Source organism: Polyodon spathula, chromosome 29, assembly GCF_017654505.1.
Source record: "Polyodon spathula isolate WHYD16114869_AA chromosome 29, ASM1765450v1, whole genome shotgun sequence".
In the NCBI taxonomy this organism is placed as follows: Eukaryota; Metazoa; Chordata; class Actinopteri; order Acipenseriformes; family Polyodontidae; genus Polyodon; species Polyodon spathula.
In genome coordinates this window covers 1172230-1184230 of record NC_054562.1, presented here as the reverse complement: position 1 = coordinate 1184230, position 12001 = coordinate 1172230, and the positions used below count along the sequence as shown (strand labels likewise).

At 48.0% G+C, this 12001-nt stretch overlaps 1 protein-coding gene and 1 pseudogene across 1 annotated transcript; one reads left to right on the top strand and one right to left on the bottom strand.

Moving 5' to 3' along the window:
- Positions 1–1190, top strand: part of LOC121302112 — a 4472-nt pseudogene extending 3282 nt beyond the window's left edge.
- Positions 1191–5325: 4135 nt separating this feature from the next.
- LOC121302111 (smoothelin-like) lies at positions 5326–10040 on the bottom strand. Its single transcript, XM_041231933.1, has 4 exons — positions 9675–10040; positions 8652–9037; positions 8203–8320; positions 5326–5331 (listed from the first exon to the last, which is right to left on the bottom strand). The coding sequence occupies exons 2-4, from the start codon at positions 9020–9022 to the stop codon at positions 5326–5328; spliced, it is 495 nt and encodes a 164-aa protein (XP_041087867.1). The 5' UTR covers positions 9023–9037; positions 9675–10040.
- Positions 10041–12001: the final 1961 nt, after the last annotated feature.

Here is a 12001-nt window from a genome sequence, read left to right as displayed (position 1 = left end):
GAGTGTGTAGTTTGCGAATGGGAGAGAGATACATATAGAGGAGGATATAGAGGACAAAGATGGACAAGGAATAGAGAGGGAGAGGGAAGGGGAGAGGGAGAAGTAGTTGCAGGGGGGGGGGGGGAGGGTGCACAGATAAAGACTATCTGAAACGTTAGCCTGCCTGACAGAAAAATCGCGTGGCTCCTCCATCGCTCCCTCTCCCCTCTCCTCTACTCTCCACTCCCCTCGCTCTCTCCTCTCGCCTCCCCTCTCTCTAAGCGGACTTCCCGGCCCTTCCCCGCACCACGCTCCACACCACTTCGATCCACTCGCCCCATCTCGGGAGACCCTCACCTCCCTCCTCTCCCGTGGGACGGGGGCCTCGGGGCGACTCTCTCCTCTCCGCTCTCCTCTCCTCTCTCCTCTTTCTCTCTCTCTCTCTTCTCTCTCTCCTTTCTGTCCACTCTCCCCTCTCTCTCCTCTCTCCTCTCACCTCTCTCTCGTCTCTCTCCTCTCTCCTCTCTCCTATCTCCTCTCTCCCAGAAAGAGTATAGGAGAGAGAAGAAGAGGAGACTCTGAGAGTGAGAAGAGGTGTGGAAGAGGAGCGAAGACAGAGTAGGGAGAGAGAGCAGAGAGGACTCTCTCTCCTTTCTCTCTCTCTCTCTTCTCTCCTCTCAGGACTTCTCCTCTCCTCCTATCCTCTCCTCTCGCTCTCCTCTCTCCCTCCCTTCCTAACCTCCACAGGTTCCTCTCTCGCCTCGAATCCCCTCTCTTCAGAATACTCCCTCTCTTCCTCTCCTCTCTCCTTCTTCTCTACCTCCTCCTCTTCCTCTCCCCTCGCCTCTCTCAGGACACACCCACCCCCTGATAAGGTGCTTTAGATTGAGATAATTTTCCCCCTCGCAGATACCCCTTCAAACCCCCTCCAAGATCCCTTCAAAGACGAAGAAGATCTAATCATCCATCACTATCACCCCAACATCGATGAGAAGGGGCAGGTGTGCCTGCCGATCATCAGCACTGAGAACTGGAAACCAGCGACCAAGACCGACCAGGGTGAGACTCCCAGTGACTGTCCCAGTGACACTCCCAGTGACTCTCCCAATAACACACACATTCCCAGTGACTCTCCCAGTGACACTCCCAATAACACACACATTCCCAGTGATTCTTCTCCCAGTGACCCACACACACATACACTCCAGTGACTCTCCCAGTGACACTCACACAACACACACTGACCCAGTGCTCTCTCGCCCTCTCCCCCCTCTCTTCTCCTTCTCTCCCAATCCCTCGCCCTTCTCCTCTCGCGCCTCCCTCTCTCCTTCCCCCCTCTCGTCTCTCACTGCCCCCTCTCTCTCTCCCTCCTCTCCACACCTCCCCCGTCTCTCCCCCCCTTTCCTCCTCCCTCCGTCTCCTCATCTCCTCCTCCTCTCGCACCTCTCTTCACTCCCCTCTCCCTGTCCCTCTTCCTTCGGGACCCTCTCTCCCCCTCCTCTCGCTCTTCTCTCTCTCTCCTCCCTCTCCCATCCCTCCTCTCCCCTCCTCTCTTCTCTCTCATTGATCTCCCCTTCTCCCCCCCCCTCTCCTATCTCTCTCTCTCCCTCTCTCTCTCCTCATCTTCTCCCCCCTCTCTCCTCTCTCCCTCTCCCCCCTCTCCTCGCTCTCCTTCTTTTCCTTCTTTTTTGTCTCTCTTTCTCTCTCTCCCTCTCTCTCTCTGTCCCTCCCTCTCTCTCTCTGTCCCCCTCCCTCTTTTTCTCTCTCTCCTCTCTGTCGCTCTCGCTCGATCTCTCATCTCTCCTCGTCTCTCTCTCTCTCCTCTTCTCTCTCTCCTGAGAGAGAGACAGCCAGTCTCTGGGACCTGAGGAGACGAAAGGGGGAGAGCTCACCCGCCAGTAAGCAGACCTGGAGAGAAGAGATCTGAGACACTCCTCCTCTCTCTCTCTCCTTCTCTCTCCTCTCTCTCTCTCTCTCTCTGCAGTGCTGGTCAGCAAGACCACTTGGAGGCATAGGCTTGGGCCTGCGAGTGGGGGACGGACTCTCGGATCTGGACCGGCTATCTTGTCTCCCTAACTTGTCTCGTGCCCCCTTTAAGTGGCCTTGCTCCCTCTTCCCTCCTGTCTTTCGTCTCCGCTCCTGCTCCTTCTCTGCTCCATGCCCCTCCTCGTCCATCGCCAAATCTCCAACTTCACCCCTCGCTCCTCGATTCCTCTCATTTCCCGCTGGGATGACAATCTCTTTCTCTCTCCCTCCCTCTCCCTCTCTCCTCTCTCCATATGAGGTCCTCCTTCTTCCCTCTCCATTCCTCTCCTTAAGGAGAGAGAGTAGAGGGAAAGTAGGTCGGAACATTGAAAGGAGAGGTAATGAGAGGCGTGGTAGTCTTTTCTGATGCATGTCTACATAGTTCTGACCTCTCCATTCCTCTCCTCCTCATCCTCCCTCTCTCCTCTCTATCTCTACTCTCTCTCTCTCCTCCCTCTCTCACCTCTCTCTCTATCACTCTCCTCCTCCTATCTCTCCTCTCTCCTCCCCCTCCCCTCTCCTCTCCCCCCCAAGAGTTCTCTCCTAGCCCGGAGTGGAGGGATCCTAGGAATTCTCTCTAGATCTCTCCTTTTTCCTCCCTCTCCATTCCTCTCCTTCCTCCCTCTCTCCTTCCCTCTCACATTGTCTCCTTCCCCTCCAGGAGGGAAGGGAGAGGAAGGATCGAAGGCAGAGATCTCTCCGAGATCTTCTCCATTTCCTCTTAGAGAGGAGGTCTTCCATTCCATTGCGGTAGAGGTCCATTCCTCTCTCCTCTCCTCCCTCTCCATTCCTCTCTCCTCCCTCCCTCTCCCAAGGTCCAAGTCTCCCTCTAGACGCTCTCTCCTCTTCTGTCCTCTCTTCCTCGATAAGAAGAGGTAGTGAGTAGCTCCCTCAGCTTAGTCTCCGTCCCAGACGTAAGGATTCCTCTCTTGTAGGGAGTTAGATCGGAAGTGAGAGGTCCCCTCTCCATTCCTCTCTCCTCCCTCTCTCTCCATTCCTCTCTCCTCCCTCCCTCTCTCCTTCCCTCACCATTCCTGTTTCCTCCCTCCCTCCCTCTCCATTCCCCTCTCTTCTCTACTCCCTCCTTCTTCATTCCCCTCTCCTCTCCTCTCCCTCCCTCTGTCCCTCTCCATTCCCCTCTCCTCTCCCGCCCTCCCCTCTCTCCCCACTCTCCTCTCCTCTCTCAATCTCTCTCTCTGTCCCATGAAAATGAGCTAAGATTGCACCAGTGATCAAGATCAATAATTCATCAATAGCAAGGCTTTGCAATCCCCCCGTCATATAGACCCCGGGGGTCCTTAAATAAACATATTAAATGTGCAAAGGCTTTTATAGGTGTCCTGGCAGACCGCCTGTTAAGTAGTGTAATTTGCCTGGATTTGCCTGATTAAAAAAAAAAAAAAAGTCATATAAGGGGTCCTTAAAACGACAACAACTGCTGTAATTATTATTATTATTATTATTATTATTATTATTATTATTATTATTATTATTTATTATTATTGTTGTTGTTGTTGTTTCATTGTTTTTATTGTATTTACCCTCGCAAATAATAAAATAAAACTCAGTGGATCCCAACAGGGAGAAAAAAAAACATATTCATAAAAAAATATCTAAATAAATAAGAGTTTCCAAACTGTGTGTCTCTGTGTCTTTAATTACACTGTGTAACAATTATTATTATTATTATTTTTGGTTCCTGGGTAGTAAGTGTTTTTTCCTAATTGCTTATGCCTCAAAAGTATAGAAAATGGCTATTATTCCCCACAAACTTTGCTTTTGTGATCAGGACAGTGATATTTCAAAATATCACTATTTCCAATGGGAGAACGGGCGAATGTGTGTCTTTTCGTTCACATAAAGTCAGAAAAAAACAACATATGAAGCCAAATTAACATGTATTTTATACTAAAGTAATACAAAAATGACTACAAAAGATTTAGAAGTGAGTAGTTTTTCCAGATTTACGATTATACTGTATTTATCATATGTTGTTTTTTTCACAGCTCCTAGTGTCTCTACAGTGCTGTTAATCATTTACATCTACAGCAGGCATTGTGAGCACAGCTCCTAGTGTCTCTACAGTGCTGTTAATCATTTACATCTACATCAGGCATTGTGAGCACAGCTCCTAGTGTCTCTACAGTGCTGTTAATCATTTACATCTACAGCAGGCATTGTGAGCACAGCTCCTAGTGTCTCTACAGTGCTGTTAATCATTTACTGAGGAGATTAGAGGCTCAGATCTCCACTATAGACTGTATTAAACAGAAGGGCTGTTCTCAACCCCTAACCCTAACCCTAACCCTAACGACCCTAACCCTAACCCTAACTCTCTCCTCTCTTCTCATATGGCAATTCCTTCTTCTTGCCTAACCACTAGAGCCAGACTCCCTCCCTCCCCTCCCTACCTCCCCTCCCGTCCCCTCGGTCCAGAGTGCGCTAAGGCCCAGTCTCCCTCCCTCCTCAGCTCTAACCACTAGAGCCAGGCTCCCTCCCTCCCTCCCAGTCCCTCCTCAGCTCTAACCACTAGAGCCAGTCTCCGCTTCCGCTCCCTCCCTCCCAGTGCCCCTCCTTCGCCAGGTGATCTGGTCCACTAGGGGAGCCTCCGCCCTATCCCGCCCCTGTCCCCTTCAGGGAGGAGTCGAACCCACTAGAGCCCGCCAAGCCTCCCGCCCTCCCAGTCCCTCCCTCAGCTCCTGACCACTAGAGCCCACTGCCTCCCTCCCTCCCAGTCCCACTCACAGCTCTAACCACTAGAGCCAGCCTCCCTCCCTCCCTCCCTCCCAGTCACTCCTCAGCTCTAACCACTAGAGCCAGACTGCCTCCCTCACTCGGGAGGGGAGGCAGGAAGGAGCTCTCACTATAGACCCACGAAGCCATCGAGATTGTTATCTCGTCGGAGAGGGGGAGTAGGTCAGGAGTAGTAACCGAGAGTCCTTCCTCGGCCTCCCCTAAGGGAGGCCAGCCTCCCTCCTCCCTCGAAGTCTCGAGCAAGCCCTCCCTTAGGCAGGTCCCTCCCCTAGAGTCCCACCTCAGGTCTCGTCGGAACCAAGGGAGCCAGGTCAGGGCTCTGCCGAGATTTCATTGATCCCTCAGCTCCGCGTCCCTCCCTCCCAGTCCCTCCTCAGCTAACCACTAGAGCCACACTGCCTCCCCCCCCCCCAGTCCCCCAGCTCTAACTAGATTAGCTCTATCTTGGTCGGCCTTCCCCTCCCTCCTAGCTCTACCTCCATCGGAAAAATAAAATAAATGGGTGCTTTTTTTTCAAGGGTGGAGGCTGAGAATCCACTAGAGCCAGCCTCCCTCCCTCCCGGGGGGTCAGATCTAGAAAGAAACCCAAGAGACAAAAATTCAAACTCTAATGTTAGCTAGAAGTCCTCCTTTTATTAAAATAAAGTGTGTTTTTTGTTTACATGCTGAAAAGATTATTTATTTCAGGACGTTTCGAAGCTAAATCCCTTTTTTTTTCAGCTGTGGAGAAAGGAAATTCAAACACGGGGCAGCAAACTCAAATCTTTCCAGAATTCCTCCTGTAACTAGAACCGGATTGAGACGGATTTTTGATAACCAGAGTTATAATAATAATAAAAATTCATTTATTAAAAAATATATTTTTTAATTGTGCTGACAGATATTCCGAATAAGGCCATACGATTATATATAATATATATATATATATATATATATATATATATATATATATATATAGACCCGTTAATATAACTAGTGCAATCCAATTGATATCAAGATGCTTGAATGATTGGATTGATATTTAAAAGCAGTACCAGGATAGAGAACAAATTTCACAAAAAAACATCTTTTTAATACCTTCAATTAAACAAAAAAAAACCAAAAAACGAAACACTTTAATTAGCGCCAGCGATGTGGAAATTGTATAAAAAACACAATGTCTCCCTCCTCCTGTCTTAGCTTCGGTCTCCCCTGTTATCACTTCCTTTCCTCTTCTCTTCCTCTCTCCTCTGCCCCTTCTCCACTCTCTTCCTCCCCCTTTTCCTCTCCCTCTGCTTCCTTGTTCTCTTTTTCTTCTTTCCTTTCTCCTGTCCCATTCTCTCCATTTACCGCTTTCCTCTTCCTTTTCTCCATTCTTCATTCCGTTTCCCCCGTCCTTACTTCCCTCTTCCTGGTTCCCATTCTCTCCTCCATTTAATACATTAAAACCCCTACACCCACCCCCCTTTCTTATCTGTGGTTTTAATTCCTTACCGCCTTTCTTAGCTCATAACACCCCCTCCTGTTTTGTCACTTGTCCTTCCTCTTCCCTTTCGCTTCCCCTCCTGCCCTCCCCTACCACGTCTCACACGACATCTTCCATTCATTCCCTCTCTGCCTTCACTGTGTTTTCCTCTCTCTCGGCTCCCCTCTTCTCCCCTCTCCTCTTTCGCTTTTCACCTCCCTCTTTCACTCTCGCTGTCCCTCCATCCTCTTCCCGGTTCCCCCTCCTCTCTCGCCTCACTTCTCCCCCTCCCTCTTTCTCCTGTCCTTATTTTCATTCTTCCTGTCTTTGGCTCGTCTTTTCCCCTGTCTCTTCTCCCTCCCTATTCCCTCTTTTTTCCCCCTCAACCCCGGCTCCTTTTTAGCCTCTCACACCTGTCATGCCTCTCTCCCCTCCCGTCTTTCACTGTCTTCATTCTTCCTCTTCCCCTTTCCTCCCTATCCTCCCTCTTTCTCCCTCTCTCTCACTCTCCCTTTTGCTCACTCTCTCCCTCCTCTTCCTCCCTCTCCTCTCTCTCCTTCTCTCTCTCCTCTACCTCTCCCTGTCTCTCCTTCTCCTCCCTCTCTCCTCTCTCCTCCCTTTCACTCTTTCCCTCCTCTTTCTCCCTCTCCTCTCCCTCCCCGTGTCTCTTCTTCTCCCCCTTCACCCCCATCTCCCTCTCCTCCTGTCTGTCCCTCTGTACCATCTCCCTTTCCCCCCTCTCTCTCTCCTCTCCCTCCCCCTCCCGCTCTCTCTTCTATCCTCTCCCTCTCCTTCCTCGCTCTTTCTTCCTCTGCAGTTCAATCTTGCGCAGATCGCTGGAGCTACAAGGATTGCAGTTAATGACACGCCGAGAGGAGTCCGGACGAACTGCCATCAATACCCTCAATACCACAGCAATACACTGCCATCAATACCCTCAATACCACAGCAATACACTGCCATCAATACCCTCAATACCATATCAATACACTGCCATCAATACCATCAATACACTGCCATCAATACCATCAATACCATATCAATACACTGCCATCAATACCATCAATACCACATCAATACACTGCCATCAATACCATCAAGCAATACACTGCCATCAATACCATCAATACCACAGCAATACACTGCCATCAATACCCTCAATACCACAGCAATACACTGCAATACACTGCCATCAATACCCTCAATACCATATCAATACACTGCCATCAATACCATCAATACACTGCCATCAATACCCTCAATACCACAGCAATACACTGCCATCAATACCATCAAACCATATCAATACACTGCCATCAATACCATCAATACACTGCCATCAATACCCTCAATACCACAGCAATACACTGCCATCAATACCATCAATACCATATCAATACACTGCCATCAATACCATCAATACACTGCCATCAATACCCTCAATACCACAGCAATACACTGCCATCAATACCATCAATACCACAGCAATACACTGCCATCAATACCATCAATACCACAGCAATACACTGCCATCAATACCATCAATACACTGCCATCAATACCCTCAATACCACAGCAATACACTGCCATCAATACCCTCAATACCATATCAATACACTGCCATCAATACCATCAATACACTGCCATCAATACCCTCAATACCACAGCAATACACTGCCATCAATACCATCAATACCACAGCAATACACTGCCATCAATACCCTCAATACACTGCCATCAATACCCTCAATACCACAGCAATACACTGCCATCAATACCATCAATACCACAGCAATACACTGCCATCAATACCCTCAATACACTGCCATCAATACCCTCAATACCACAGCAATACACTGCCATCAATACCATCAATACCATATCAATACACTGCCATCAATACCATAGCAATGTTGTGTGTAGTCGTAGTTGTGTACCTGTTTTGTGTAGTTGTGTAGTTCTGTTGTGTAGTTGTGTAGCTGTGTTGTGTAGTTGCGTACCTGGTACCCCTGTGTTTTTAAGCTGCACCACTGCAGCAAAACCTGCTTCGGTGAGTTTCCTCCAGGCGCCCCCATACTCGTCGACCTCTGAACTTTGAACTTAGGACGGGCTGAAGACCTGGGGGAGAGAGAGGAAGGTGAGTCAGGGGCTGCTGCAGAGTCTCTTCCAATAGGACCTCGTTTGTTTGGCGTCTCGTCCGAAAGACGGAGCACAAGGAGGTTCAGTGGCTTGCTCAGGGTCTCTCACACACACACAGTGAGTCAGGGGCTGCTGCAGAGTCTCTTCCAATAGGACCTCGTTTGTTTGGCGTCTCATCCGAAGGACGGAGCACAAGGAGGTTCAGTGACTTGCTCAGGGTCTCTCACACACACACAGTGAGTCAGGGGCTGAGCTGGGACGGGATGATTCATTTCCCTGTAATGAAGCCATGAGCTCTGTTCACCCTTACCCTGCCTCAGCGCTCCGCTCCTCGAAGCGGGCTGTGATGGCTCTCCTGGATCCCCCGGCACAGGAACGAGGGAGCGTGTGAGAGCGGGATAGGGAGGGGAGAGGAGCGCTGCGTCTGTCTGTCTGCCTGTCTTTCCTCCGCTGTCCTTTCGACACGCCGCCCATTGTCTCACGGGTCACGCCCACCTTCTCACATGACACGCCCACCTTCTCACCAGACACACCCTCCTTCTCAGAGCACTTCTTCACTTCCTGGGCCTCTTGCCCTGCTCCATTCTGATTGGACAACGGCTCGCAGCTCCCAGCATCCTCCTGGACAGGAAGTGATGCATCGTATGCATTGCGTTCCACCTGCCCTAGCCCGGTGTCCATCTTGGATTACTTGACCTGATGAAAAAAAAAATCTGAATCTGAAAAAATAACTCAAGGAGCTTGTTTACACTTTGCTTTTACTTTGGGAAGATTTTACAAGAGTTCAATTACCACACACGCACACGCACGCGCACCTCTTATTAGCTTTATTAATGTTTGCCATTGAATTCACACTGAAGACACTGAGAAAGACTTCTAGTGGAAACGTTTGCCATTGAATTCACACTGAAGACACTGAGAAAGACTTCTAGTGGAAACGTTTGCCACTGAATTTACACTGAAGACGCTGAGAAAGACTTCTAGTGGAAACGTTTGCCATTGAATTCACACTGAAGACGCTGAGAAAGACTTCTAGTGGAAACGTTTGCCATTGAATTCACACTGAAGACACTGAGAAAGACTTCTAGTGGAAACGTTTGCCATTGAATTCACACTGAAGACACTGAGAAAGACTTCTAGTGGAAACGTTTGCCATTGAATTCACACTGAAGACGCTGAGAGAGACTTCTAGTGGAAACGTTTGCCATTGAATTCACACTGAAGACGCTGAGAAAGACTTCTAGTGGAAACGTTTGCCATTGAATTCACACTGAAGACACTGAGAAAGACTTCTAGTGGAAACACACTGACACACACTGAGTCACACACATACCTTCCAAAGGTGTCTTTTCCTTATTGTCCAACGTTGACAGCCTGTCCAACTGCTGTCCAGAGTCTTAGCGGTTTAGTCCAACTATTTATTAATAATAATAATAATAATAATAATATTTCTCAAGCAGTCATAAAGACCAGAGAGGTCTTTCTTTTCTCTTGGTTGGTTTGTTTATGTTTGGCTACAGCTATTGAAACTGAACACAGCATGAAAATGTAACACACACAACTTGTAAACCCTGTATCTATTACTCCCTCTCTCTCTCTCTCTGCAAAGCTGTTTAAATACCTCCCTCCTCTCTCATTTTCTATTTATAACCCAGTCTTAACTATTTTGTTAAGTGCCTCCTCTCTCCCTCCTCTCCTCTCTGATGCGATCCAGCCCTCTGAAATGTCTTTATAATATACAGCACTAGACCCTGATATTGATGAGATCCAGCCCTCTGAAATGTCTTTATAATATACAGCACTAGACCCTGATATTGATGAGATCCAGCCCTCTGAATGTCTTTACAATATACAGCACTAGACCCTGATATTGATGTGATCCAGCCCTCTGAAATGTCTTTATAATATACAGCACTAGACCCTGATATTGATGCGATGCAGCCCTCTGAAATGTCTTTATAATATACAGCACTAGACCCTGATATTGATGTGATCCAGCCCTCTGAAATGTCTTTATAATATACAGCACTAGACCCTGATATTGATGAGATCCAGCCCTCTGAAATGTCTTTATAATATACAGCACTAGACCCTGATATTGATGAGATCCAGCCCTCTGAAATGTCTTTATAATATACAGCACTAGACCCTGATATTGATGAGATCCAGCCCTCTGAAATGTCTTTATAATATACAGCACTAGACCCTGATATTGATGAGATCCAGCCCTCTGAAATGTCTTTATAATATACAGCACTGGACCTCCAAGCAGTGGAATCGTGGTCTCTATCTGTGTTCTATTCCTATCTCCTCTCCACTGTTCTGGGAAGCTCCCCCCCTCCTCTGCCCTCGTCGCTGGAATGTGACTCCTGTGTTATCTGTGCCTCCGAGACTATTTCAGTCTCCACATAGTCCACAATAGACACGGAAGGCTCCGAAGCTCTCTCACCCCTGCCCCCCCCCCCCCCTCTCACACTCTCTCCTTCCCTTCTCCCCCTCCCCCTCACGCTCGATCCTTCCCTATAATATCTATAGAGTGCGAGGGAGATCTAGTGTCACACTAGGCCCTCCCTCCCTCTTCTCTCTCCCTCCTCTACTCTCACACACCCTGTCACAGACAGACTGACAGAGATTCAAACTGTCCTGTCAGACGTGTGTGCACACTCTGTCTCACTCAGAGTTTGACAAACGATTTCGTCTAAGCAGTCTGTCTGAGTTTATTGGGGCGGGAGGGGAGGTAAAAAGAATTTTTAACTATGAACCCCCACCCCCCCCCCCCCCCCCCCCCAAAAAAAAAAAAAAAAAAAAAAATCACGCCAGAGCGTCTCTCGTGCACAAGCATCAGCTTTTCTGCAGGAATTAAAATAACAAAATAGAACAATTTTACAGCAAAAATGACGACATCTTAACAAGATTGACGCTCCACTCTGCAGCCTGGAAATAACCAGCAGTGAAAACACAGCGACAAGCAGCTTCATATAGGACAGTGTAGCATAGAACAGAATATAATGGGATATCATATAGCATCCTCGCCCTACAGAATGCACTCACTCGGCTTCAGAGTCCAAGCCGAAAAATTCTAGGTGATGTGAAACTTTTGGCCACAGCTGTAAATACGTGTGTGTGTGCGTGCGTCTCTCTCTATCAGCTCTCTCAGTGGCAGTGTCATCTCCTCCACTGTGTGTGTGTCTGTCTGTCTGTCAGTTTCTGTGTGTGTGCGTGCGTGCATCTGAGTCCGTGTGTCAGTGTGTGTGGAATTACTAATAATAATAATAATAATAATAATAATAATAATAATAATAATATTTATAGTGCTCATGAGTATCAAAATTGAAGAAATAAGAAATAGATTTTTTTTATTAATTTTTCTTTTATAAATAGCTAATTGTTTTTCTTAAAAAAATATGAATATAACAGAAATAATAATAATAATGCTAATGACAATGATAATAGAAAATACAATATTGACGAATTTGATTGTCAAAAATAATATGAGAGAGGGGGAGAGGAGAGGGGGAGAGAGAGGGGGAGAGGACAGAGGGAGAGAGAGAGAGAGAGGGGGGAGAGGAGAGAGAGCCACAGAGAGATCGAGGGGGAGAAAGACACACAGACAGAGGAGAGGGGGAAGAGAGGGGGAGACACAGAGAGAGAGGGGGGAGA